Here is a 26,557-nt window from a genome sequence, read left to right on the forward strand (position 1 = left end):
AGATATTGATGACTTCGCTGATATCATGTTTGAACCTTACACTCACTTTCAGTGTTACGTGCATAGGGGACATCTTTCGACATACCATCTTTCAACATGCTATGTGAATGGCTGAAAAACCATTTCACTCTGAAACTGGCACTTTTTCCGGTTATTAGCAGAAGAAATGACAAATAAATGATAATTACTGACCTCAAATGGCTGAAGAAGATCGCTTCTCAATAGTGACTTCCGGTACAATTGGGCCACTGTCACTTTTCATATTCGCAAGGTGTAAACATTCAAAACAGTTGATTTATCTCTCCCAGAATGACTTCTGATACTCCTAATTTAAGTTAGATGTCAAATAAATCCATCTTTTATCACTAAAATTTGAGTTCAACCATAAAGAAGTCAGTTGTGCTTATATTTTTGACGTAGGCCAGGTTACATATAGCATCAAAAGATGTCACCTTTGTACATGACACTGAAAGCAGGTGTAAAAAGTACTAAGATTTGTTGATGTATGATCAGAACATCTTTGGGTCTTCCTTGAAAGTCTTCAGCATCCTTGGGTTATCTTCGGGAATCTTCGGAAATTATCTTTCGAAATTTTCGGAAAATGTTCAGAAACATTTGTGTGGCCTTTGGACAGTTTTTAAAGAATCTCGAGAAATCTTCAGAAAGTGGTTGGAAATCTTTGGAAAATCATCAAAAATGTTATTGTCAGTATGTCTATATAATAAACAAAGTAATACATAGTAACTTGAATGTGTAGATGTAGAATATCTCTTCTCGTATTCAACTTTACATCTTACGAGCGAGCGCAGCGAACAAGTGAGATATTGAGTTGAACACTGGAAGAGATATTCCATATCTACGTGGACCCATGTATTATCCTCTATATGTCGCAGAAATAATCAATTAAGCAGGATACTTCAGCTGTTCTGATAGTGTCTCTATTTTTGTTGTTTTTGTCATTGAGCACTTATTATGAGGCCCTGGCTCAGGAGAATATGAAACCACTCCCACCGTGTCATGACTTTAAATAAACTATTACTATTACTATAATAGTCACTCTCCCTTTCAAAGTGGCAATATCCAACCGTTGCCCTGCTGGTCCAGTCACAGTTAACCCTTCATGGTCATTTAAGGAATTTTTTAGATATTCACATCCTCAGTTCTTCTTTCCTTTGAGTTCATAGAAATATATCAGTTTTTGTCAGAACATAGAAAATTGTCCCTAATACATGTAAGTGGGTGTTCAGAGAGTAGGTTTTCACTGTACCTTTAAAGTACTAGTTAGTGATATGTGTTAATGTACCAGTTAATATCCTTCGTGTTTCAGTAACTACCTGAACATGAAAAAGAAGTTTATCAAGAAATGACACATCAGGATAAAGCAAACAAGAGATATTGACCTGCTCGGAATGATAGGATGGACTGCACTGGAGAGTACATTTCAGTAAGTTTTTTCTTTGCAAAAGAAAGGCTTTTAATTGAGTGTCGTAAAGCCAAAACCACACTGTTCGCTCTGGCCAATCAGAAAGGATACCAACAGCTATTCTGTATATGACTTGTAATTTACAGAAACGTGTGGATACTGTCAGCTTGAATGAGAAACGACGAAAGGAGGAGAGAGAGGAGGTGAAGAGGGGATGGCTGCCTGGGCGAGGTTTGAACCCAAACTATTTAGTAAATAAATCTGGTTTGAATTCACATTGAATTCAAATTGAATTGGTGATGTTAAAAAACAGGTTTTGTTTTTGCACAAGATCTATTTTTTGGTTTGATTAGTGATGAGAGACATAAAATTGTCTAATTGTGTGTGGATAACCTACACTAGTCATATTCTTTCAAGCAAGTAAGTAAGTGAGAAACTTTCTTTACATGCCAAGTGCTCTAATCTAGCATGATTAAGGTGCTAATTGGAGACACAACAGAAACTAGAAATTATTAAAAAATATTTACTAAAAACTTACACTAGCTACTACAGTAGATAGTTAATAAAGATTCTAATAACAAAAATACTTCAACACACACCATTATAAAAAAAAAATTAAAATATGAAACAAATGAATGCTAACAATTATTCTATAAAATTAAAACGAAAACCGTGTGTTTGATATGTATATACTGCTAGTTGTTGCATTCAAGTCATGATCGACATCCGCTTAACTCTGATAATGTTAGACCCATTGTAAGAATGTTTCTTCAAAAGACAGTAAAGGATGGTGATTCTCTTACTTTCTTGGAAGTTTTGCCCATAGGTGTGGTCCCAAGTACCTAACAAAATATTTCCTGTCAAACCTTACTACATGTAACTTAGTAAGTCAGAATCTTAAGATAGCCCACACTGAAAATGTGTCCTTTTTCTCTTAAATAACAGTTGTGTGAATTTAGATATTTTTTACATTTTTTAGCTGTATGTGATGAAAGATTCTACATGGTTGGCTTCATGTCATGTTACAATCTTCCTGATCAAGGAATCCTCCCTTGTGAAATTGGTGCTGTGGAGTATTCTCTCAATGAGGGAATCTTACGAAAGATGCATTACTTTATCAAACCAGGTTTGTCTAAATGTAACAACAAACTAATTATATGCTTAGCAAGTGTACTACACTCTGCTATTAGAACTTACAGTTCTGCAATTTTTGTGAACATGAATTTCTCAAATAGGGACCAGTGTAAGTGAAAATAATATCAATTTATAATTTGAAGCAAAGCTCAATGTTGCAACTGCTGGGGTCGCCAATGTGACCAACTTTTTTTTTAACTGGCGACTAACTTTTCACGCTTTTCACTGAAATACTTTTGCTGGGGACTAAATCTGAAAACAGCTGCCCCTGAGGTTTTTTTCCTGAAAGTTTGTGAAGGTCCACTTTTAGAGTGCAAAACTAAAATATTGGTATAATGGTGCTTTTCTGGTTTTTTTTTTAGGTGACATTAAAGTAGGCCTTCGATATACAGCCATGAGTACAAGTGAGTATTGTTTAAAAATTGCTGCAAATTGTTGATTCTCTGTGAGACTTTTTGGCATCTTAATTTCTTATGGTGTCTCAACTTGAATCTCTGACTTCTCTCCAAGGTCCTGAGAGAATAATTTAAATCTCTTATAGAGTAGCTCAGCAGTTGTAAACTTACCGAGGCTCTCAATAACTTTTTCGTCAGCCGTTGCATTTCAGTGCTCAGGTATAATGAGTATTACACAGGGCTTGAAAAAAACCTGAATTCCAGCTTGCCCCTTGGACAAGTTTTCTTGCCCTGGGCAAGTATAGTGTTTTTTTTTTTTTTTCATTTAGTTAGATGACTTGCTTCGGCCCTCACCCGCTTGCCCATTGGGCAAGTGAGAATGAAAAGTTACTTCCCTGGCAGGAAAACCTAGATGTACTTGCTCGGATAACTGGATGACACTTTTTTCAAGCCCTGTAACATGGCAATGTTGACCATCTTTACTCTGTGTTTTGTCACTGTATTGTGTGGCTTTAACAGTAAGCACAGACTAGTGACACCCCTCATGGGTGTTACTGGTTATACATGTAGATTCAAATGAGATAACTGGTCTTCAGCCACTCCTCAGAGCTAGGCAGAAATTTGTTCCTTAGACACAGCCCTGCTACAGGAAAGTCCTTGTTCTTGGTATAAGATTTATTTTAATTAATAAAACCCTTGGCATCATTATTGCTTAGGGCAATAACATTAAAATAGACTTCCGTGTTCAGTGTTGTATTGTGTTTTACTTTTAAGCAAATTCACATACAAATGTAGCCAAATTTACAGGCAAATGTATGGCAAATTAGAAAAATTAACTGAGTGTCTTCTAGCTAAGCTACATCATTCAAACTTGGTGAATACAATCTTCTACTTAGTGTTTTAACGTTGTGATTCACAAATTGTGTAAAATTCAATTTTTGAAAAAAGTTATTTGCCATCAGATTCCCATACAAACACTGTAATTTCTGACCACTTTGCCTACCTGTCAAGATGGCGCCGAAAACCGTGATTTGGCCCATTGACTTTCAGCCACTCCTTCATCCAAGAAGATTGAACGTGTATCCACCGTTCATATCTTGAATTCCGATGATAACTGCTATGGATAATACGTAACATTTTTTTTTTAATTTCTAGGTGAGAGAACTCATAAGATACCGGTAGAGGGTTTGGCTAACAAAGATGACACGTGTTGCAAGATCTGGCTGGACCTCTTGCGCTTTGTCAATCCAGAACAGACTGCCATTTTCCCTCCTGTGTATTCCAGGGTTTGTATTGTAGGACCAAGAATTTTGATATTATCATTATTTGCAAGATTAAAAACTAGTTAACTTCTTGTCTGTTGCTTCTCAGATTTCAGAAACAAAACAAACTGAGTACTGTCTGCAGTGGTTGGCTCGAAATGCAGGTTAGAGAACTAGAAAGACTAAAAGGTTTGAGTAATACATCGGAACCTTGATATAATGAATCTCTATATAACAAAGTCTTCCATATAATGAACGATATTCTTTGCCCCAATAGTAGTTAATATATGGAAAAGAACCCCAATATAACAAAACCCTTTTAGGGGTAGTTTGCCAGTCCCTTGGCTGTTCAAGGTTCCACTTTACTGGTGTATGAAATTGCCATTTTAAAATGCACTCTTAACAGTACAGATCAACTCGAACAGTATTATAGGGACAGGGACACAATGGAGAAAGAATTAACCATGGTCATAAAAAAGCTTAGCTGGCTTTCCAACCCTGTACAACTTCAAAGGGGAGTGAAATATCAGGAGAAAAGACATTTGCCTTAGGAAGGACTTAAAGAGTTAATCTATGAATTGAGAAAGTGCTGCCATTTTTCTGTTATTTAGAAATGCCAAATAAACTGAAGAAGGTGTATGAACTAGAGGGACTAGTGTGTGATTTACATGCTCATTTTACGGCTGCTTCTGGAAGTACCTTAGGAATTTCAAAATCAAAGGCCACAGAGCTTCTCTCCAGTACCATATTTGACTATGAACCTAACTCAAGGTATGTTTTGACATATTGATCTTTCCTCATTAGGGTTTTTGCAACTTTTTGATTAAATTGTAGACAGACATCCAAGAGGTTACTTCAACTCAGAAAAATGTGGTCTAGGTGTCCAAGGTTATATTCAACACCTCCCTAAATAGAGTTTTCATGGAGTTCTGCAGTAGGGAGCTTTATTTGCTGTACATAGTAGGCATCTGATAGGGCCATCTTTTTCTAAAGAATTAGATGAGTCACACAGTAGAGTAGATCTTAAAGTGGATGGTGGTTTTCAGCAGCTGGCTCCTTACCACTACCCTGCAAAAATACTTGTATCCATGATCAAACACCTTGATGTCAGACATACCCAATCTGTGCTTGGACCACCTCTGATCCTCCTTTGTCGCACTTAGACCTGACTCCCCCCCCTTTCCCCCACCCCCTGCTGTTTTAGATGCAGGCACAGAAAAATTGGTCAGCCAGTAGCTCTTGCAAGGTCTCACGTGAATGGCTTGATACCCTTTGAGAGACCAATAGAACAAACAACAGAAACAATGTCCCTTCCTTAAAACGATAACAGCTGGTACGATGACAAATAGAATTGCAAGCTTGTGAGAGCTGTTACAAATCTGCAAAAAGTGGCATTAATTAAGGTCATTGATTTTTTTTGTCGCGGTGGATGTTAGGTTTCATAATAAATTTGGTTAATAACCTCATCCAGAGTGGCCTATCACCATTACCAGTAGTTGAAAACCATTTTTCTGGTCAATATATGAATGCATGAGGGAACTTAAGAAAAAAATTGTTTGATGTTCTGAAACATTTTCAGGTGTGACTGGCATGAAAAAGAAGAGGTAAAATTTTGTGCTCTGGGAACAGTCCTCCGCTACTGGTAAGAAATTACTGCTTTTGTCATCACTTCCTACATTTTAATGTCAGTTTAAGAATTAGCTTGATCAGCAAAATAATGTTTGACTCAGATTCAGTTATTTCCCTTTAGTTATTAAATTTTTTTTTCCAGCTACTGTAGTCAGATTTCCTATGCTCAGTTTACGGGATCCCCTTGACTCCAAACCACCTTCCTGAGAGACCAGATGGAATATTCTGCACTGTAATCAAGCCAGTAGAGAGTAGCCGGTCTTTGCAGGAAGAAACTCAGCCTGGGATGAGAAGGCCCGTACTGGATAATGGACCTTTTGCCTCAAGAGATTATCGTTACTACAATCAAGGGGCTACACTACTGGAGGGTGCCATGTGAAATGTATGTGAAATGTATGTGAAATGACCATGTGAAATTACAGACATTTCACATGGTTATTTCACATTATTTCCATGTGAAATGACCATGTGAAATGTTGTCCTCCTTTTCACATGGTCAAAACATGTGAAATCAATGTGAAATTTTTTTAGATCAAGTAGTCATAAAACATGTGATCATGAAATGGGTGTGAAATTTCGTAAGCAACTGATCAGCATTTTGATATATATAAATGATAAATTAAAATAAATTAAATTAAATGTATATATGTGTGTGTGTTCAAATATATATAGCAGGAATTGAAATTAAAACGATGTGAAATAGATGGGAAAACATTCGAGTACATGTGAAATGGATGTGAAATGACAAAAAAATATGTCAGATCATGATCATGCATGATCAAATAATTAATTAATTATAAATGGGATGGGGACGTATGTATAATCCTAGCAATGTTAAATAGCCATCAAAGCATTTTAATCACATGGACACTGACCTTGAATGCCTGTTATGTCAGCGAAACCTCCCGACATTTTTCCACACGCGTACGTGAGCACTTAGCCGTTGATAGGGCCTCTCACATCTTCAAACATCTTCAGAGTTCTGAACGTTGTCGCTCATTGTGTTCAATAGACTGCTTTCATATTTTAGATCACGCCACTACCAGCTTTCAACTCAAGATAAAGGAGGCTATCCATATTCAAAAAGAACTACCTTGCCTCAATCAGCAATTACAACATGTAAATCTAAAATTATCCTTTTAATTTACACCTTTTCACGTTCTGTTGTTACTATTTGTCTTAATTAGCATTTTTGCCTACTTATTATTCAACTTGCTTTGTTATCATTCATTCAACTGAAGATGACAGAAGTTCTGTCGAAACATGTCTTTCAAACTTAAAAAATTGGTCGTTTTCCTTAAAATCTTTACATGTCTGCTGCTATCTAGACAATAATTATTCTCATGAAGATATTGATGACTTCGCTGATATCATGTTTGAACCTTACACTCACTTTCAGTGTTACGTGCATAGGGGACATCTTTCGACATTAACCATCTTTCAACATGCTATGTGAATGGCTGAAAAACCATTTCACTGTGAAACTGGCACTTTTTCGGGTTATTAGCAGAAGAAATGACAAATAAGTGATAATTACTGACCTCAAATGGCTGAAGAAGATCGCTTCTCAATAGTGACTTCCGGTACAATTGGGCCACTGTCACTTTTCATATTCGCAAGGTGTAAACATTCAAAACAGTTGATTTATCTCTCCCAGAATGACTTCTGATACTCCTAATTTAAGTTAGATGTCAAATAAATCCATCTTTTATCACTAAAATTTGAGTTCAACCGTAAAGAAGTCAGTTGTGGTTATATTTTTGACGTAGGCCAGGTTACATATAGCATCAAAAGATGTCACCTTTGTACATGACACTGAAAGCAGGTGTAAAAAGTACTAAGATTTGTTGATGTATGATCAGAACATCTTTGGGTCTTCCTTGAAAGTCTTCAGCATCCTTGGGTTATCTTCGGGAATCTTCGAAATTATCTTTCGAAATTTTCGGAAAATGTTCAGAAACATTTGTGTGGCCTTTGGACAGTTTTTAAAGAATCTCGAGAAATCTTCAGAAAGTGGTTGGAAATCTTTGGAAAATCATCAAAAATGTCATTATCAGTATGTCTATATAATAAACAAAGTAATACATGGTAACTTGAATGTGTAGATGTAGAATATCTCTTCTCGTATTCAACTTTACATCTTACGAGCGAGCGCAGCGAACAAGTGAGATATTGAGTTGAACACTGGAAGAGATATTCCATATCTACGTGGACCCATGTATTATCCTCTATATGTTGCAGAAATAATCAATTAAGCAGGATACTTCAGCTGTTCTGATAGTGTCTCTATTTTTGTTGTTTTTGTCATTGAGCACTTATTATGAGGCCCTGGCTCAGGAGAATATGAAACCACTCCCACCATGTCATGACTTTAAATAAACTATTACTATTACTATAATAGTCACTCTCCCTTTCAAAGTGGCAATATCCAACCGTTGCCCTGCTGGTCCAGTCACAGTTAACCCTTCATGGTCATTTAAGGAATTTTTTAGATATTCACATCCTCAGTTCTTCTTTCCTTTGAGTTCATAGAAATATATCAGTTTTTGTCAGAACATAGAAAATTGTCCCTAATACATGTAAGTGGGTGTTCAGAGAGTAGGTTTTCACTGTACCTTTAAAGTACTAGTTAATGATATGTGTTAATGTACCAGTAATTATTATCCTTCATGTTTCAGGAACTACCTGAACATGAAAAAGAAGTTTATCAAGAAATGGCCCGTCAGGATAAAGCAAACAAGAGATATAGACCTGCTCGGAATGATAGGATGGACTGCACTGGAGAGTACATTTCAGTAAGTTTTCTCTTTGCAAGAGAAGGGCTTTTAATTGAGTGTTGTAAAGCCAAAACCACAGTGTTCACTCTGGCCAATCAGAAAGGATACCAACAGCTACTCTGTATATGACTTGTAATTTACAGAAACGTGTGGATACTGTCAGCTTGAATGAGAAACGACGAAAGGAGGAGAGAGAGGAGGTGAAGAGGGGATGGCTGCCTGGGCGAGGTTTGAACCCAAACTATTTAGTAAATAAATGTAGTTTGATGTGAAGTTTATATGAAATAATTCATATATGAACTGCGGTAGTAGATGAAAGTGAAGAATGATCATCGCAGTTAATTTCCAATTTAAGCAATTGGAAAGAAGAAGCCTGAAAAAATCAGGGTTTCAAAGGGATTTGAACCCGTGACCTCCGCAATACCGGTGCGATGCTCTAGAGCATCACCTGATTTTTTCAGGCTTCTTCTTTCCAATTGCTTAAATTGGAAAATTAACTGCGATGATCATTCTTCACTTTCATCTACTACCGCAGTTCATATATGAATTATTTCATATAAACTTCACATCATTTCACTCCTCACGGGAAGATATGAGCTCAATTAATTGACCTCGCTCCCAATGTGTGGCTTCATAGCTCAGTTGGTAGAGCATCGCACCGGTATCGCGGAGGTCACGGGTTCGAATCCCGTTGAAGCCCTGATTTTTTCAGGTTTCTTCTTTCCAATTGCTTAAATTGGAAAATTAACTGCGATGATCATTCTTCACTTTCAAAAGTAGTTTGAATTCACATTGAATTCAAATTGAATTGGTGATGTTAAAAAACAGGTTTTGTTTTTGCACAAGATCTATTTTTTGGTTTGATTAGTGATGAGAGACATAAAATTGTCTAATTGTGTGTGGATAACCTACACTAGTCATATTCTTTCAAGCAAGTAAGTAAGTGAGAAACTTTCTTTATGTGCCAAAAGCTCTAATCTAGCATGATAGGCACTAATTGGAGACACAACATAAACTAGAAATTATTAAAAATATTTACTAAAAACTTACACTAGCTACTACAGTAGATAGTTAATAAAGATTCTAATAATAAAAATACTTCAACACACACCATTATAAAAAAAAATTAAAATATGAAGCAAATGAATGCTAACAATTATTCTATAAAATTAAAACGAAAACCGTGTATTTGATATGTATATACTGCTAGTTGTTGCATTCAAGTCATGATCGACATCCGCTTAACTCTAATAATGTTAGACCCATTGTAAGAATGTTTCTTCAAAAGACAGTAAAGGACGGTGATTCTCTTACTTTCTTGGAAGTTTTGCCCATAGGTGTGGTCCCAAGTACCTAACAAAATGTTTCCTGTCGAACCTTACTACATGTAACTTAGTAAGTCAGAATCTTAAGATAGCCCACACTGAAAATGTGTCCTTTTTCTCTTAAATAACAGTTGTGTGAATTTAGATATTTTTTACATTTTTTAGCTGTATGTGATGAAAGATTCTACATGGTTGGCTTCATGTCATGTTACAATCTTCCTGATCAAGGATTCCTCCCTTGTGAAATTGGTGCTGTGGAGTATTCTCTCAATGAGGGAATCTTACGAAAGATGCATTACTTTATCAAACCAGGTTTGTCCAAATGTAACAACAAACTAATTATATGCTTAGCAAGTGTACTACACTCTGCTATTAGAACTTACAGTTCTGCAATTTTTGTGAACATGAATTTCTCAAATAGGGACCAGTGTAAGTGAAAATAATATCAATTTATAATTTGAAGCAAAGCTCAATGTTGCAACTGCTGGGGTCGCCAATGTGACCAACTTTTTTTTTAACTGGCGACTAACTTTTCACGCTTTTCACTGAAATACTTTTGCTGGTGACTAAATCTGAAAACAGCTGGCCCTGAGGTTTTTTTCCTGAAAGTTTGTGAAGGTCCACTTTTAGAGTGCAAAACTAAAATATTGGTATAATGGTGCTTTTCTGTTTTTTTTTTAGGTGACATTAAAGTAGGCCTTCGATATACAGCCATGAGTACAAGTGAGTATTGTTTAAAAATTGCTGCAAATTGTTGATTCTCTGTGAGACTTTTTGGCATCTTAATTTCTTATGGTGTCTCAACTTGAGTCTCTGACTTCTCTCCAAGGTCCTGAGGGAATAATTTAAATCTCTTACAGAGTAGCTCAGCAGTTGTAAACTTACCGAGGCTCTCAATAACTTTTTCGTCAGCCATTGCATTTCAGTGCTCAGGTATAATGAGTATTACACAGGGCTTGAAAAAAAACTTGAATTCCAACTTGCCCATCGGACAAGTTTGCTTGCCCTAGGCAAGTATTAGTTTACTCTTTTTTCATTTAGTTAGACAACTTGCTTGGGCCCTCACCCCGCTTGCCCATTCGGCAAGTGAGAATGAAAAGTTACTTACCTGGTAGGAAAACTTACTTGTCCCGGATAACTGGACAGCACTTTTTTCAAGCCCTGTAACATGGCTACGAGGACCTTCCTCGCTCTGCGTTTTGTCCCCATATTGTGCAGCTTTAACAGTAAGCACAGACTAGTGACACCCCTCATGGGTGTTACTGGTTATACACGTAGATTAAAATGAGATAACTGGTCTTCAGCTACTCCCCAGGGCTAGGCGGAAATTTACTCCTTAGACACAGCCCTGCTACAGGAAAGTCCTTGTTCTTGGTATAAGATTTATTTTAATTAACAAAACCCCTTGGCATCATTATTGCCTGGGGCAATAACATTGGTGAATACAATCTTCTACTTAGTATTTTAACGTTGTGATTCACAAATTGTGTAAAATTCAATTTTTGAAAAAAGTTATTTGCCATCAGATTCCCATACAAACACTGTAATTTCTGACCACTTTGCCTACCTGTCAAGATGGCACCGAAAACCGTGATTTGGCCCATTGACTTTCAGCCACTCCTTCATCCAAGAAGATTGAACGTGTATCCACCGTTCATATCTTGAATTCCGATGATAACTGCTATGGATAATACGTAACATTTTTTTTTTTAATTTCTAGGTGAGAGAACTCATAAGATACCGGTAGAGGGTTTGGCTAAGAAAGATGACACGTATCGCAAGATCTGGCTGGACCTCTTGCGCTTTGTCAATCCAGAACAGACTGCCATTTTCCCTCCTGTATATTCCAGGGTTTGTACTGTAGGACCAAGAATTTTGATATTATCATTATTTGCAAGATTAAAAAATAATTAACTTTTTGTCTGTTGCTTCTCAGATTTCAGAAACAAAACAAACTGAGTACTGTCTGTAAGTCTGTAAGTCTGTCTGTAAGTCTTCCATATAACGAACGATATTCTTTGCCCCAATAGTAGTTGATATATGGAAAAGAACCCCAATATAACAAAACCCTGTTAGGGGTAGTTTGCCAGTCCCTTGGCTGTTCAAGGTTCCACTTTACTGGTGTATGAAATTGCCATTTTAAAATGCACTCTTAACAGTACAGATCAACTCGAACAGTATTATAGGGACAGGGACACAATGGAGAAAGAATTAACCATGGTCATAAAAAAGCTTAGCTGGCTTTCCAACCCTGTACAACTTCAAAGGGGAGTGAAATATCAGGAGAAAAGACATTTGCCTTAGGAAGGACTTAAAGAGTTAATCTATGAATTGAGAAAGTGCTGCCATTTTTCTGTTATTTAGAAATGCCAAATAAACTGAAGAAGGTGTATGAACTAGAGGGACTAGTGTGTGATTTACATGCTCATTTTACGGCTGCTTCTGGAAGTACCTTAGGAATTTCAAAATCAAAGGCCACAGAGCTTCTCTCCAGTACCATATTTGACTATGAACCTAACTCAAGGTATGTTTTGACATATTGATCTTTCCTCATTAGGGTTTTTGCAACTTTTTGATTAAATTGTAGACAGACATCCAAGAGGTTACTTCAACTCAGAAAAATGTGGTCTAGGTGTCCAAGGTTATATTCAACACCTCCCTAAATAGAGTTTTCATGGAGTTCTGCAGTAGGGAGCTTTATTTGCTGTACATAGTAGGCATCTGATAGGGCCATCTTTTTCTAAAGAATTAGATGAGTCACACAGTAGAGTAGATCTTAAAGTGGATGGTGGTTTTCAGCAGCTGGCTCCTTACCACTACCCTGCAAAAATACTTGTATCCATGATCAAACACCTTGATGTCAGACATACCCAATCTGTTCTTGGACCACCTCTGATCCTCCTTTGTCGCACTTAGACCTGACTCCCCCCCCTTTCCCCCACCCCCTGCTGTTTTAGATGCAGGCACAGAAAAATTGGTCAGCCAGTAGCTCTTGCAAGGTCTCACGTGAATGGCTTGATACCCTTTGAGAGACCAATAGAACAAACAACAGAAACAATGTCCCTTCCTTAAAACGATAACAGCTGGTACGATGACAAATAGAATTGCAAGCTTGTGAGAGCTGTTACAAATCTGCAAAAAGTGGCATTAATTAAGGTCATTGATTTTTTTTGTCGCGGTGGATGTTAGGTTTCATAATAAATTTGGTTAATAACCTCATCCAGAGTGGCCTATCACCATTACCAGTAGTTGAAAACCATTTTTCTGGTCAATATATGAATGCATGAGGGAACTTAAGAAAAAAATTGTTTGATGTTCTGAAACATTTTCAGGTGTGACTGGCATGAAAAAGAAGAGGTAAAATTTTGTGCTCTGGGAACAGTCCTCCGCTACTGGTAAGAAATTACTGCTTTTGTCATCACTTCCTACATTTTAATGTCAGTTTAAGAATTAGCTTGATCAGCAAAATAATGTTTGACTCAGATTCAGTTATTTCCCTTTAGTTATTAAAATTTTTTTCCAGCTACTGTATGTCAGATTTCCTATGCTCAGTTTACGGGATCCCCTTGACTCCAAACCATCTTCCTGAGAGACCAGATGGAATATTCTGCACTGTAATCAAGCCAGTAGAGAGTAGCCGGTCTTTGCAGGAAGAAACTCAGCCTGGGATGAGAAGGCCCATACCGGATAATGGACCTTTTGCCTCAAGAGATTATCGTTACTACAATCAAGGGGCTAGTAATCAAGGTGCAGTACCTATATTTATAGCAAATGTCTTTTGTCCAAGTCATGTATGTCTTGATGTGTTTGAGTTAAAAAGAAAAAACTTTTTCTTTTCACAAATTCTTAGCTTCTTCTGAGAATTGGTCACATAAAGAAGAATCACCAGCAGCAGTAGCTGAAAGCGTGTGAAACAACAAGAACAAAAACAACAACTACAACCACAACCACAACCAGAAGCAGTAGCTATAGCTGAAAGCTGGTCAAAAACTAAAAGCATTATATCCAAAGCTCTCAAGTTCAAGACCACATTAATCAATTTTGCACAGAAATTTAAGATGATTTTCTGTAGAGATTTGTTTATAAAATAATTGGTTATAGTGTGTTTCTTTTCCTTGAAGGTCCCATTTCCAGTAGCAATCCAGGTGCCTATACTCGCTCGGGACCCACCTATGATCAACAGAGTCTGTACAGTGCACAAGATGACGACACTGAATATAACAGCAGAGCACAAGCACAAGCACCACCACAGGCTGCAGCCTGGCAGGTGTCTCAACGATCATCTCAACCTCCACAACCTGTGTCAGGCTTTGGAGTGGGGAGAGGACGGGGTAGAGGGCGAGGCAGTCAGCTCAGTCAACCTCTTCGGCGACCAAACCTTCCTGGTATGTCCGCAGGTGGGACAGGTTCTGTTTTTCCAGGTGAGTTGTGAAAGACCATTTTGCCATATCAGTTTTTGCTTCAGTTAATTAAATATCAGGCCCCAAATAAATACTGGGTCAACAAGAATGACTTTAAAGTAAACGCTTATGTTTTTAAGGTACCGTTGCTTATATAAGGTTAGTGTTCCTTAAAACCAACCCTATCTACTGCATTCTCATTGACTAATAGGTGTTAAGCACCCTACGACTTTTAAAAGGGCTTGGTCATGCACTGAAAGTGCACACTTAGGTTTTTTCATTTTTCACCATAAATAAATGAAATAAATATCTTAATTGACCGCTCCCCTAATGGGGCTTTTCAGGGCCATTGAAACCAACTGATGAAACAAATAATGCAAATGAACATAACATAATGTAAACTGTCTATGATTTAATTGTAGTTATCAATACTGTCATCATTGCCAGCAGTAGGTGAAATCCTAATGCTTTAACCTTGTGTGCTTTTTAAACCTTAGATACATCTTGGAGCAGTATTGCTGCTTCTGAGCGGCCATCAGCTTCTACAGGCAATATTCCAGCATGGGCCAGAGCAGATTCTAAATCCCACTCTGCTGGACGAGGGGCATTAAGAGCCCCTGCCACCAGACCAAAGGTTTATGCTGGGGCGATGAATCCGCCAGCCCCAGGAAATGCCCCAATGCCTCCATCTGCTTGGCAACAGCAGGCCACCTGGCAAGGGGGAAGTGGCATAGCATCACAGATGAATTCTCTTAATCTGAATAGCTAACATTGATATGCTGTAGACTCATCACGTGGTTAATCTTTTAAGCTCTGAACTCATTTCTCCTCTTGGCCAAGAATACACTCCAAGAAGAAGACTTAGGAATTGTTCAACAAAGAGAAATGCCGTTATTTACTTGTGTGACCAAAATCTCAGAGATGGGACTGGAACGTAATTTTTACAGTGCCCATCACCTGGCTGAGTGATCTTAAATGCCAAAAAATGTGCTTGCTTTAAAGCATTCAGAGACTTAATTACCTAGATGAATGGATCACTTCTAATTTTCATCTCTGAATTGTCCTTAGAAATTAGGTGAATTTTTATGTGGACAACAAGGCTTGAAGGTTCAGCTGTAGACTTCCCTTCAAGTTGGCACAACGACATATTTATTTTACTTATGTTGGCATTTTATTGTGTTCGCCGTCTCTGAGCAATATTGTTTTTTAAGTTGTGTCAATAACATTGTTACAGTGACTATGCCACTAGTAAAGAAGACAAATGTATTTTAAAATAAGTATTATTTCATATCCCTAAAACCACAGCTCTCCTTGATTAATAGTAATTATTGATGCTGTCATATTTAGACATGGTTTCCGTTTGTATCATACAATGTTCCCTTACACAAACTGTAAAATGATTTATTGATTTAATTAGTATATTTATTAGTTGATAAGCCTTACTTTATTACCAGTTTGCAGTTACTAAGTTTTATCAACCATAACAGCTCTGATAAACACTACTCATTTTAAGGTCTACTCTCTATTCTGACTCGTAAACAAGCTGTTTAGAACTTCTAGTTGTTTGCATACCTCTCCTTCTCTGTGAGGTTCCTCCTTCCACTATGGCAGAATTCTAACTTAGCTCTTAGGTCGCACTTAGTCAAACAAAACCAATTCTGCTTTCATTCCTCTGTGTCAATGTGATTTCTTTTGCATTATTCTCAGTGCTAAGTCTTGGAGCTAAGTTGGAATTTTAGTAGAGTAAACTTGGCCCATCCCTAACGTAGCAAACCAAAAGACAAATTATTTAACCGACAAGAACACAGTTATTGCTGAAATGTCTAAAGTGTTACAAGTCCACCACTTATACTACTGTTTCTCATTTTTGGTGGACATTAGGGAATAAAACCTCTATTTGTTTATCTTTTTGCTGTGACAAGTAAAAGTAATTGGACCGAGTTGAGTACAATTCCGGGGTAAACAGGAGAGCAGTTTCAAAATTGGGCAATAGCACAGCGTGAAGCTGATTTAAGATTAAGAGCACAACTACTCCCTGCTCGCATGGAGAACGAATCACAATCAAGAATGTTGTTATTGATACAATTAAGATCATGTTCAGACTTTTTAAATCAAGGCAAGGTGTGGAGAGAGCTCAGAGCCACAGTCATAGTTTCAATCAGCCAAATATAATAAACTAGTAGCTGTCTATCATTGTTCTACCGGTAGACATTCAAGAGAGCGGCCACAAACATGCTACGATTTTTATCACATAAAGACAGAAACCAAAGTTTTGCTTCTGGGAAATTGCTAGACAAGATGAGATATTTTTTAAGTTTGGGAAAACCTCTTTAAAATCTTTAAAAGGACTATGCCTGCTGAGGGCGTAACAGAATACGTATGGTATGTTGCTGTTATTTAGCCATTGACTATGTTATTGTTGGATCAAAAAAGATTGATCACAATTTACAAAATTTAAGAAATTATTGAAACCAATGTAAGCGTTGTTGTGCAGTCTACACTAGTGAATGCCTTACTTTAGTGCTACATTTAATTTCAACTTTGGTAAATAGATTATTAAAGGTTATTATATTGTTCTAGCCTTAGGGTTTGGGTACGAGTATTGGCTGGTTCCCGGACTCCTGGTTAATTCTGAAATGTTGCTCAAAATTTTTACAACTGCAATCTCGAGAATTATTGTTTTCATTGCCAAAATATAGTTCAGTGGCAGATCTAAGGGAGGGGCCCAGGGGGCCCCCGGCCTCCCCCCCCCCCCCCTCTAGTTTGGGTAAAAAAAAGAAGAAATCACAGAAGGAAGAAAACCTAGAAAAAAAAAAAGAAAACCTAGCAGGGCAAGCAAAACAACAGTTTTCATTCTATTGCTGATATGGACTTGAGGTAGCAGGCAATTACGTACACGCGTGTTGGAGAGGCGCGTGCGAGAGTGGCGCGTGCGAGGATTAGTTACTAAGAACTCTTATTGTTTCTCTTTCCTCGTGTTACCAAGCAAAAACCCATTCTATGAAGACTTCTAAGTCCTAAAATTTGATTTAACTCGGACGGTGTCAGCAAATCGATTCAACTCCTTTACCCGACGCAGGGATTTAGAAATTTTGGAGGGTTGACAAATCTTGGGGTGGCGTGACATTTTGTAAAATGAAACCTACGATTCCGCTCGAGTGCTTCTGATCTCGTGATAATTGCAGACTTCGATCTGTTCAGACAACACCCTGTCTGCTGAAGGAGCGGTTTTCTATTTTATCTGTGGATAAAATGGACATGAACTGATTCTAGAAGGTTAGTGTATAGTAGGAATGCTTTAAACAAAACTTCGGTCAGGAAAAGAACATTTCCTACTGAGAAAACTAGTAATTCAGTTCGAGTTACTGGACGGATTCACCGTTAGGCCAGACACGGCGATTAGGATTCTAATTTAGGTTACTAAGTAGATTTTCGTTCTATGTAGGAATTTCCTGTTCATGGCCACAGTTATACGTAGAAGAGACTGATTCTGGCCACAAGAGAAGCTTTAACTTTTCAGGTAAGCAGGATGAGTGAAATAAAATAATGAAACGTAAGCACATTTGCGGGATGAGGAAAATTCGGTAGCGCTAACAAGCAACAGACACGGGGAAAACCTTAGTCATTTCTACAGTTATTTAATTATTGAGAAGATTTTAATTTAATGTCCAATAATTTTTGAGCTTACTATCATTCATAACGAATAGTTTAGTCCCAAGTTTATATACAACGAGACACGTTCGCATTCGAAGAACTTCATTAAAAAGGAAGTCGTGGAATGTGAAATCTAGCCTGTTTCTACGTTTCGCAAAGATTGATCATGAATGACTCAGTTGTCCTAAACAAACTCAATCATCAGCGTTTGTCAGGAACAATTTCGTCGCCAGAGGTAAAACCAGTAGTTCAATTACCAGCGAACTTAAGCGAAATCAGATCAACCTAAACTCGTGATTTTATTTGCTCTTTTACCGGTGAACGCATAAGTTTACTTTACAACAAAAGCTGAGGGCCACATAAACTCCCAGATACTTGATTCTTAGACTAATTACAGATTGAAGACATATATATATGATCTGCTGTTGTGATTTATAATCGGGTTCTTTATCTTAGTTTATGGTACATTACTTCCCTAAACCGGAGAGGTTTTACTATTCATCAGTAATCAGTATTTACTAGCAAGCAGTAAGTTAAGCATGTTACTTGATAGTAATCAGTATTGATGTCTTTTTGCCTGGCGCAAGTTGTAAAGGTTTCTCTTGACGCAACTGCGATAAACCCAGCGAGAAAAAGCAAATCTCTCTTATGGGTTAACTTGTAAGTTTAAATTTTCGATCTCATTGCTGCTTTGTTAGCATCAATACTTTCAATTTTGAGTAAGAGAAAATGTAATTAGTAAATGTAACGTCAGATTCGAGCCAACCTGTTTGTTTCTACAGTTGTATAAACTCCTTGGTGACTGACACTGGCTCGTTTTTAAGTGAGTTAAAAAGAAACTGCAGGACCATAGAACTTCTCTGCAAGGTAAGAAAATTATGAAAAAAATCTGATATGTGCATTCCGGTCTGTGTTTTTAGCTGTGTTTGTCTGATCAATAAAAAGGTGGAAAGCTTTTGCTTGCTTGCGTTTCTCAATTTGTTGTAGACGTCAATCTGTTAATTTACTACAGTGTAGTAGGGAGGCGCGGTGGCCTCATGGTTAGTGCGCTCGTCTCCGGATCGAGCGGTCCGGGTTCGAGCCCTGGCCGGGGACATTGTGTTGTGTTCTTGGGCAAGACACTTTACTCTCACAGTGCCTCTCTCCACCGAGGTGTATAAATGGGTACCGGCGAACTTAATGCTGGGGGTAACCCTGCGATGGACTAGCATCCCATCCAGGGGGGAGTAGAAATACTCCTAGTCGCTTCATGCTACAGAAACCGGGATAAGCTCCGGCCTGATGGGCCACTTGGCTCGCATGCAGACTTTACCTTACCTACCTTATGCTTGTTAATTATAACTGGCCAATGAAACAATTCTGCTTATTATTATTATTATTTTTTTTTTTTTTGCTGAGTACAGTGTGACTTTCTTTATATCCAAAAGAGTTACCATGCCTGTTTGCAAAACAACTGTAGTCTGTTGAATCTTTTGAATTTTTTAGAGTTGATTTGCATTTGGACGATTTGCGTTTCTCTTTAAAGTCTTTTAATCTCGCTGTTTTATTTACTAGTAAGATGAAATTCATAATGGTTTCTAGCACATCAATGTTGACTCGTAAGAAACACTGAACGACTGCTTTCTCCTTGGTGAAAGTAAGAAGCTAGATTAACATGTTAGCAGATACAATTTGCATGTAAGGAATTAAATATTCTCCTGACACATTAGAGCGATGAAGCCAATGAGAAAAAGCATATCTTTCTTATTTTTGGTCTCTTATTGCTGCTTTGGTCGCAGCAACATTTTCAATTTTGACCAAGAGCAAATGTTTTATCTGTCACTTGAGTTTAGAGCCAACTTGTTATTTCTACAATTGTAAACTCCTTGATGACTGACTGACACTGTCATTTTCAACAGAATAAAAACAGCTGCACGACTACAGAACGTCTCTGCAAGGTAAGAACTCTTCCAACATTTCTACAACTAAAAACAATCCAATTCAAGGGAAGTTTTTAATCTGTTGCTAGTGTGGACTAAAGGTAGTAGGCATTACGTGTAGATGTGTTGGAGAGGCACGAGAGATGCTTTGTTGCCGGAGACATATTTTTTCTCTTTCCTCGTGTTTCCACGTAACCATTCTATGAAGATTTCTAAGTTCTAAAATTTGATTTATCTAGGAATGTGTCAGCAAATTGATCCAATTCCTAACCGCATGGATTTCGAAATTTTTGAGGGTTGACCAATCATGGACGATAGTTTGGGGGAGCGTGACATTTTGTGTGATAAAACCTTCGATTCCGCTTGAGTGCTTCTGATCTCGTGATCATTGCAGACTTTGATCTGTTCAGACAACAACCTGTCTGCTGATGGAGCGGTTTTCTATTTTATCGGTGGATAAAATGGACATGAACTGATTCTAGAAGGGACTTCAGGTCAGGAAAAGAACAATTGCTTTTGAGAATAATTCAGTTCGCGTGACTAGACGAATTCACCGTTAGGCCAGACACAACGACAGTGGGATTCTAATTTAAGTTACTAAGTAGATTTTCGCTCTACGTAGGAATCTCCTGTTCTTGGCCACAGTTATACGTAGAAGAGACTGATTCTGGCCACAAGAGAAGCTTTAACGTTTCAGGTAAGGAGGATGAGTGAAATAAAATAATGAAACGTGAGCACATTTGAGGGACGAGCAAAATTCGATAGCGCTAACAAGCAACAGACACGGGAAAAACCTTAGTCATTTCCACAGTTATTTAATTACTGAGAAGATTTTAATCCAATATCCAATAATTTTTGAGCTAACTATCATTCATAACGAACAGTTTAGTCCCAAGTTTACACACAATTAACCAGACATGTTCGCATTCGCAGAACTCAATTAAGAAGGAAGTTGTGGAATGTGAAATCTAGCCTGTTTCTACGTTTCGCAAAGATTGATCATGAATGACTCAGTTGTCGAAAACAAACTCAATCATTAGCGTTTGTCAGGAACAATTTCGTCACCAGTGGTAATACCAGTAGTTCAATTACCAGCGAACTTGAGCGAAATCAGATCAACCTAAACTTGTGATTTTATTTGTATTTTTACCGGTGAACGCATAAGTTTACTTTGCAACAAAAGCTAAGGGCCACATTAACTCCCAGATACTTGATACTTAGATTAATTACAGATTGAAAACATATATATATGATCTGCTGTTGTGATATATAATCGGGTTCTTTATCTCAGTTTATGGTACAGTACTTCCTTAAACCGGAGAGTATTTACCATTCATCAGTAGTCAGCATTTACTAGCAAGCAGTAAGTTAAGCATGTGTTACTTGATTGTAATCAATATTGATGTCTTTTTGCCTGGCTCAAGTTGTAAAGGTTTCTCTTGACGCAACTGCGATAAACCCAGCGCGAAAAAGCAAATCTCTCTTATGGGTTAACTTATACGGTTAAATTTTCGATCTCATTGCTACTTTGTTAGCATCAATACTTTCAAGTTTGACTAAGAGCAAATATAATCAGGTTATGTTTGAGCCAAGCTGTTTGTTTCTACAGTTGTATAAACTCCTTGGTGACTGACTGACTGACTGACACTGGCTCGTTTTCAAGTGAGTTGAGAAACAACTGCATGACCATAGAACCTCTCTGCAAGGTAAGAAAATTATGAAAAAAATCTGATATGTGCATTCCGGTCTGTGTTTTTAGCTGTGTTTGTCTGTATATGTATGGATCAATAAAATAACAAAGGTGGAAAGATTTAGCTCGCTTGCTTTTCTCAATTTGTTGTAGACGCCAATCTGTCGAACACTTAATTTACTACAGTGTATGTTTGTCAACTGGCCAATAAAATAATCCTGATTATTTTTTTATTGTGTACAGTGTAACTTTCTTTATATTCAAAAGAGTTATCATGCCTGTTTGCAATACAACTGTAGTCTGTAATGAACCTTCTTAATTTTTAGAGTTCGATTTGCATTTGGACGATTTGCGTTTCAGTTTTAAGTCTTTTAATCTCGTTGTTTTATTTACTAGTAAGATGAAATTCATAATGGTTTCTAGCACATCAATGTTGCGACTCGTAAACACTGAACGACTGCTTTCTCCTTGGTGAAAGTTAATAAGCTTGATTAGAATGTTAGCAGATACAATTTGCACGTAAGGAATTGAATATTCTCCTGACACATTAGAGCGATGAAGCCAATGAGAAAAAGCATATCTTTCTTATTTTTGATCTCTTATTGCTGCTTTGGTCGCAGCAACATTTCCAGTTTTGACCAAGAGCAAATGTTTTATCTGTTACTTGAGTTTAGAGCCAACTTGTTATTTCTACAATTGTAAACTCCTTGATGACCGACTGACACTGTCATTTTCAACAGAATAAAAACAGCTGCACGACTACAGAACGTCTCTGCAAGGTAAGAACTCTTCCAACATTTCTTCAACTAAAAACAATCCAATTCAAGGGAAGTTTTCAATCTGTTGCTAGTGTGGACTAAAGGTAGTAGGCATTACGTGTACATGTGTTGGAGAGGCACGAGCGATGCTTTGTTGCCGAGGACATATTTTTTCTCTTTCCTCGTGTTTCCACGTAACCATTCTATGAAGATTTCTAAGTTCTAAAATTTGATTTATCTAGGAATGTGTCAGCAAATTGATCCAATTCCTAACCCGCCGCACGGATTTCGAAATTTTTGAGGGTTGACCAATCATGGTCGATAGTTTGGGGTGGCGTAACGTATTGTAAAATTACACCTTCGATTCCGCTTGAGTGCTTCTGATCTCGTGATCATTGCAGACTTTGATCTGCTCAGACAACACCTTGTCTGCTGAAGGAACGGTTTTCTATTTTATCGGTGGATAAAATGGACATGAACTGATTCTAGAAGGGACTTCAGGTCAGGAAAAGAACATTTGCTTCTGAGAATAATTCATTTCGAGTGACTAGACGGATTCACCGTTAGAGCAGACACAACGACAGTGGGATTCTAATTTAAGTTACTAAGTAGATTCTCATTCTATGTAGGAATCTCGTGTTCATGGCCACAGTTATACGTAGAGGAGACTGATTCTGGCCAGAAGAGAAGGTTTAACGTTTCAGGTAAGCAGGATGAGTGAAATAAAATAATGAAACGTGAGCACATTTGATGGACGAGCAAAATTCGGTAGCGCTAACATTAGCAACAAAGACGGTAAACACCTTACACATTTTCACACACATTTGTTAATTGTTGAGATGATTTTAATTCAATATCCAAAAATTTGTGAGCTGCCTTTCATTCATAATGAGCAGTTTAGTTCCAAGATTATATACAACGAAACACGTACGAACTCAAAGAACTTAAAGGGGAAGTCGTGGAATGTGAAATCTAACCCGTTTCTACGTTTCTTCAACATTGATCTTCATTGATTCGGTTATCCTAATCAAACTCATCAGCATTTGTCAGGAAACAGTTTCATCTCCAGGGGTAGAACCTTAGTAGATCAATTGCCAGCGAACTTTAGCAAAATCAAATCAACCTAAATCGTGATTTCAGTTGCATTTTCAAAATAATGCAAAAGTTTACTTCACAACAAAAGACGAGGGCCACATAATTTTGCAGATACTCTGATAGAAATCCACACAACTTAGGACTTCACAAATCTTTATTTCCTTCAGAGAACTGTATACTTTCTGTACTTTCACAATCTTGACAATCTTTTCGACACACGAGTTTGTGTTCTCTCTCACAGTTTACAATCAAAAATCTAGCACCTTCTCACCCTCTCTCACATGACTTATCTGTCAATCAACTTGAAGCATGTGACCGGATACGTGACGTGTAATGCAACTACGGGTTTCAGACACTCTCCCCCCTCTTGACTCGTATGAGTCAAGAATACAACCACAAGGTCAGTCGTTCTCTTGATTTGCCAGGCTGCTTATCCTTCTAGCAGCATCCAAAGTTGCCATTCCGCGAGGCCGACTGTTCCCCTGCAGATCTGCTGGTTGCACTCGATTTCTGTCTTGTCTCTTACCTGCATTCGGCCCAGCATGAACTTCAATTGGATACAATTTCTGTACAGGCCTAGTTATATGAACATCCCTCCCCTTGGTGATTACCCTCACATGTGCCCCTCTTACCTCTTTGTCGCGTCCACAAATCAACCCTTCTACCACTCCCATCTTCCAGAGGCCTCTCTTCACTCCATCTTCGTGTACTACCACGACATCTCCTTCCTTAGGTGATCTTCCCTTCCCAGCAGTTTTGCTTTCGTGACTTTCCTGTATGGCAGTTAAATATTCCCGCTGCCACCTCTTCCAAAAATGCTGCAGCTTCTTAGTCAGGTACTTGTGCCTCCTGGTATATGATACACTACTTTCTCCAAACTCTTCTTCTGATTCTAGTACCTCTGGCAATGACTGAATCCTTCTTCCATGAATTAAATGGGATGGGGTAAGAACCTCCTCTGGTGGGTTGTCGTCATCGTAAGTCAGGGGCCTTGAATTAAGGGTACCTTCAACCTCCACAAGGACTGTCAACATCTCGTCAAAGGAAAGTCTTGCATTTCCAATGACCTTTTTCAAGCATTGTTTAACACTTTTCACCATCCTTTCGAAGAAGCCTCCCCACCATGGGGCCTTTGCTACGTTAAAATGCCACTCGCTACCCTTGTTTTCTAGTTCTGCTCTTACCTCAGGATGTCGAAAAAGTGTGCGTATCTCTCTCTCTGCCCGTTTGAACATCTTTGCGTTGTCAGACACGATCAAGGTGGGAGTTCCTCTTCGTGCGGTGAACTTCCTCAGACACCTCAAAAATGTGGGAGTCGAGAGATCTTCCACTAAGTCCAGGTGCAGTGCCCAAGTAACACAGCATGAGAATAAGCAGACATAAACCTTCTTTAACTGCTTCCCTTGGCCTTTGACATACATTGGCCTGGCAAAATCTACCCCAACCTTTGAGACGGGCAGGGCCGGATTTACCCTAAATTCTGGTAAACTTGCTGTTGCTGGTTGGGTATATGCTGTACCCTCCCACTTCTTGCATGTCACACCCCGGGACAATATCTTCTTCACAACTTGTCTCCCCTTGGGGACCCAGAATTTGGTGCGCAGTTCTGCAAGAGTACTCTTTACTCCGCAGTGAAGGACCTTCTTGTGACATCTTTGAATTTCTAGGAATGTCACATGGTGGTCCTTGGGTAAAATTATTGGCTCCTTTGCTTCCGCAGGCAAATCAGCATACTCTAGCTGTCCCTTGCATCTTACCACACCCTTACTGTCTTCAGTCAGACCAAACTTGTTAAAAAGCTGCTTGTAGTTCTCTTGACACTTTAACTCTCTTTGTGCTGCTTTTATCCAGTCGATCTCTGCCTCAGTGAGCTCTTGCAAGGATAGTGGTCCATGCCTCCTCTCTGACCTTGTCTTCTTGGCCACATTGAAGCAAAACCGTTTAAGCCGCGCTGTCACTCTCAAAACCATCCTTATGCAACTATACTTGTCAATTTCAATGACTTTGTCATTCCCAACAACCAGGTTAGTTCGGGCCACAAGGATGCTGGTCGTCCTCTCTTCTTCTCGACTTTCAGTGGTTGGTGACATTGATCTTTCAGTGGTTGGTGACATTGAAGGCCAACTCTCTTCTGACTCTGTTAACCAAGCGGGACCTTGCCACCACAATACATTCTGCTTTAATTCGGATGCAGACATTCCTCTCGACCCAATGTTCACGGGGTTCTCTCGACTTGGACAGTACCTCCAATCTCCTTTGTCACTCAGCTTAAAAATTTCGTTCACACGGTGCTTGACAAATTGTTTCCATTCCCCTCTGTTCATAATCCAGAACAAGGCAGTCGACTGTCCAGCCACAGTTTCGAACGCTTAACACTTTGCTGCGAGGTAAGAGCATCTTCAACATTGACCATAAGTTTCACTAGTATAAGTGCCGCCATAAGTTCTAGCCTTGGAATTGACAGCTCCTTCAACAGTGCCACTCTTGTTTTTGAAGACAACATTCGTACATATCTACCTACCTGGGTTCTATAAACAAGGTAAACCATGCCACAGTAGGCCTTCTTGCTTGCATCTGCGAAACCATGAAGTGAGCACTCCACCACCTCCTCATGAGGGCGGTCATAAACACAGTGCTTTACATCAATCCTATGACAGTCAATGAGGCCCTTAATCCAATCTTCCACGCCCTTCTTGGCCCCTCCCTCTAGCTGCTTGTCCCATTCACACTTCTGACGACAGATCTCTTGAAATATAACCTTGACACTCACCGTAACTGGACTAATTAGTCCCAAGGGGTCATAGACTCCTGCTAGTAGCCTTAATGTATTCTGCTTAGTGGCAGCTAAGCCTTCGGCACGCTGCGCAATTGACGTCAGATCACGAGTGATGACATCAGCTTCGTAATCCCACTCACACCCTAACACCTTCTGGCCCTTGCTTCCCAACTTCATGCCCACAGAAGACTTAGCATAACTAATGTCTTCCTCTGTCACCACATCTTGTTTATCACCAATCTGGGTTTCAGTTGCCATTTTGGCCCTTACCTGTGAATCATTTGTCAGCCATTTCCTGAGTTTGAAACCTCCTTCAGCCA

General features: G+C 38.5%; 3 protein-coding genes and 2 pseudogenes across 7 annotated transcripts in view; 4 read left to right on the top strand and 1 right to left on the bottom strand.

Moving 5' to 3' along the window:
• Positions 1-6,499, top strand: part of LOC149109723 (protein maelstrom homolog) — a 43,540-nt pseudogene extending 37,041 nt beyond the window's left edge. Inside the window, exons 2-10 of the transcript XR_016208554.1 lie at positions 1,328-1,444; positions 1,570-1,654; positions 2,403-2,549; positions 2,920-2,961; positions 4,108-4,238; positions 4,324-4,378; positions 4,826-4,985; positions 5,794-5,856; positions 5,986-6,499. The product of XR_016208554.1 is annotated as a protein maelstrom homolog (transcript). The remainder of the gene's footprint in view (positions 1-1,327; positions 1,445-1,569; positions 1,655-2,402; positions 2,550-2,919; positions 2,962-4,107; positions 4,239-4,323; positions 4,379-4,825; positions 4,986-5,793; positions 5,857-5,985) is intronic.
• LOC149109725 (protein maelstrom homolog) lies at positions 6,111-11,921 on the top strand. Its single transcript, XM_089294050.1, has 6 exons — positions 6,111-6,225; positions 8,522-8,638; positions 8,764-8,848; positions 10,111-10,257; positions 10,627-10,668; positions 11,666-11,921. Exons 2-6 carry the CDS (start codon positions 8,558-8,560, stop codon positions 11,857-11,859), a joined length of 549 nt encoding a protein of 182 aa, XP_089150176.1. The 5' UTR covers positions 6,111-6,225; positions 8,522-8,557; the 3' UTR covers positions 11,860-11,921.
• Positions 11,903-21,624, top strand: LOC149109726 (uncharacterized). Its single transcript, XM_089294042.1, has 11 exons — positions 11,903-11,921; positions 12,310-12,469; positions 13,278-13,340; positions 13,469-13,692; positions 14,067-14,366; positions 14,843-17,621; positions 17,791-17,865; positions 18,782-18,866; positions 19,898-19,936; positions 20,541-20,615; positions 21,528-21,624. Exons 2-6 carry the CDS (start codon positions 12,312-12,314, stop codon positions 15,112-15,114), a joined length of 1,017 nt encoding a protein of 338 aa, XP_089150168.1. The 5' UTR covers positions 11,903-11,921; positions 12,310-12,311; the 3' UTR covers positions 15,115-17,621; positions 17,791-17,865; positions 18,782-18,866; positions 19,898-19,936; positions 20,541-20,615; positions 21,528-21,624.
• A 1,112-nt stretch (positions 21,625-22,736) lies between these two features.
• LOC149109727 (uncharacterized) overlaps positions 22,737-26,557 on the top strand; it is a 34,345-nt gene continuing 30,524 nt past the window's right edge. For 2 of the 4 annotated variants that reach the window (XM_089294005.1, XM_089294002.1), the window contains exon 1: positions 22,996-23,070. The gene's annotated coding sequence lies outside the window, so the exon portion shown is untranslated. Of the gene's footprint in view, positions 22,868-22,995; positions 23,071-26,557 lie in introns of those variants that run through there. The other 2 variants (XM_089294003.1, XM_089294004.1) reach the window with 2 other exon arrangements.
• LOC149109728 (uncharacterized) lies at positions 23,598-26,552 on the bottom strand (annotated as a pseudogene).

Source organism: Orbicella faveolata, unplaced genomic scaffold (genome assembly GCF_042242905.1).
Source record: "Orbicella faveolata isolate gen_17 unplaced genomic scaffold, um_ofav_v1 contig_25, whole genome shotgun sequence".
NCBI lineage: Eukaryota > Metazoa > Cnidaria > Anthozoa > Scleractinia > Merulinidae > Orbicella > Orbicella faveolata.

Excerpts from the sequence above, each read along its gene's own strand:
- LOC149109725 (XM_089294050.1), top strand. The coding sequence starts at position 8,558 with ATGGCCCGTCAGGATAAAGCAAACAAGAGATATAGACCTGCTCGGAAT. Across the intron at positions 8,849-10,110 it reads GGGATGGCTGCCTGGGCGAG|CTGTATGTGATGAAAGATTC; the intron begins GTTTGAACCCAA and ends TACATTTTTTAG. Across the intron at positions 10,258-10,626 it reads GCATTACTTTATCAAACCAG|GTGACATTAAAGTAGGCCTT; the intron begins GTTTGTCCAAAT and ends TTTTTTTTTTAG.
- LOC149109726 (XM_089294042.1), top strand. The coding sequence starts at position 12,312 with ATGCCAAATAAACTGAAGAAGGTGTATGAACTAGAGGGACTAGTGTGT. Across the intron at positions 12,470-13,277 it reads GACTATGAACCTAACTCAAG|GTGTGACTGGCATGAAAAAG; the intron begins GTATGTTTTGAC and ends AAACATTTTCAG. Across the intron at positions 13,693-14,066 it reads TCAAGGGGCTAGTAATCAAG|GTCCCATTTCCAGTAGCAAT; the intron begins GTGCAGTACCTA and ends TTTTCCTTGAAG.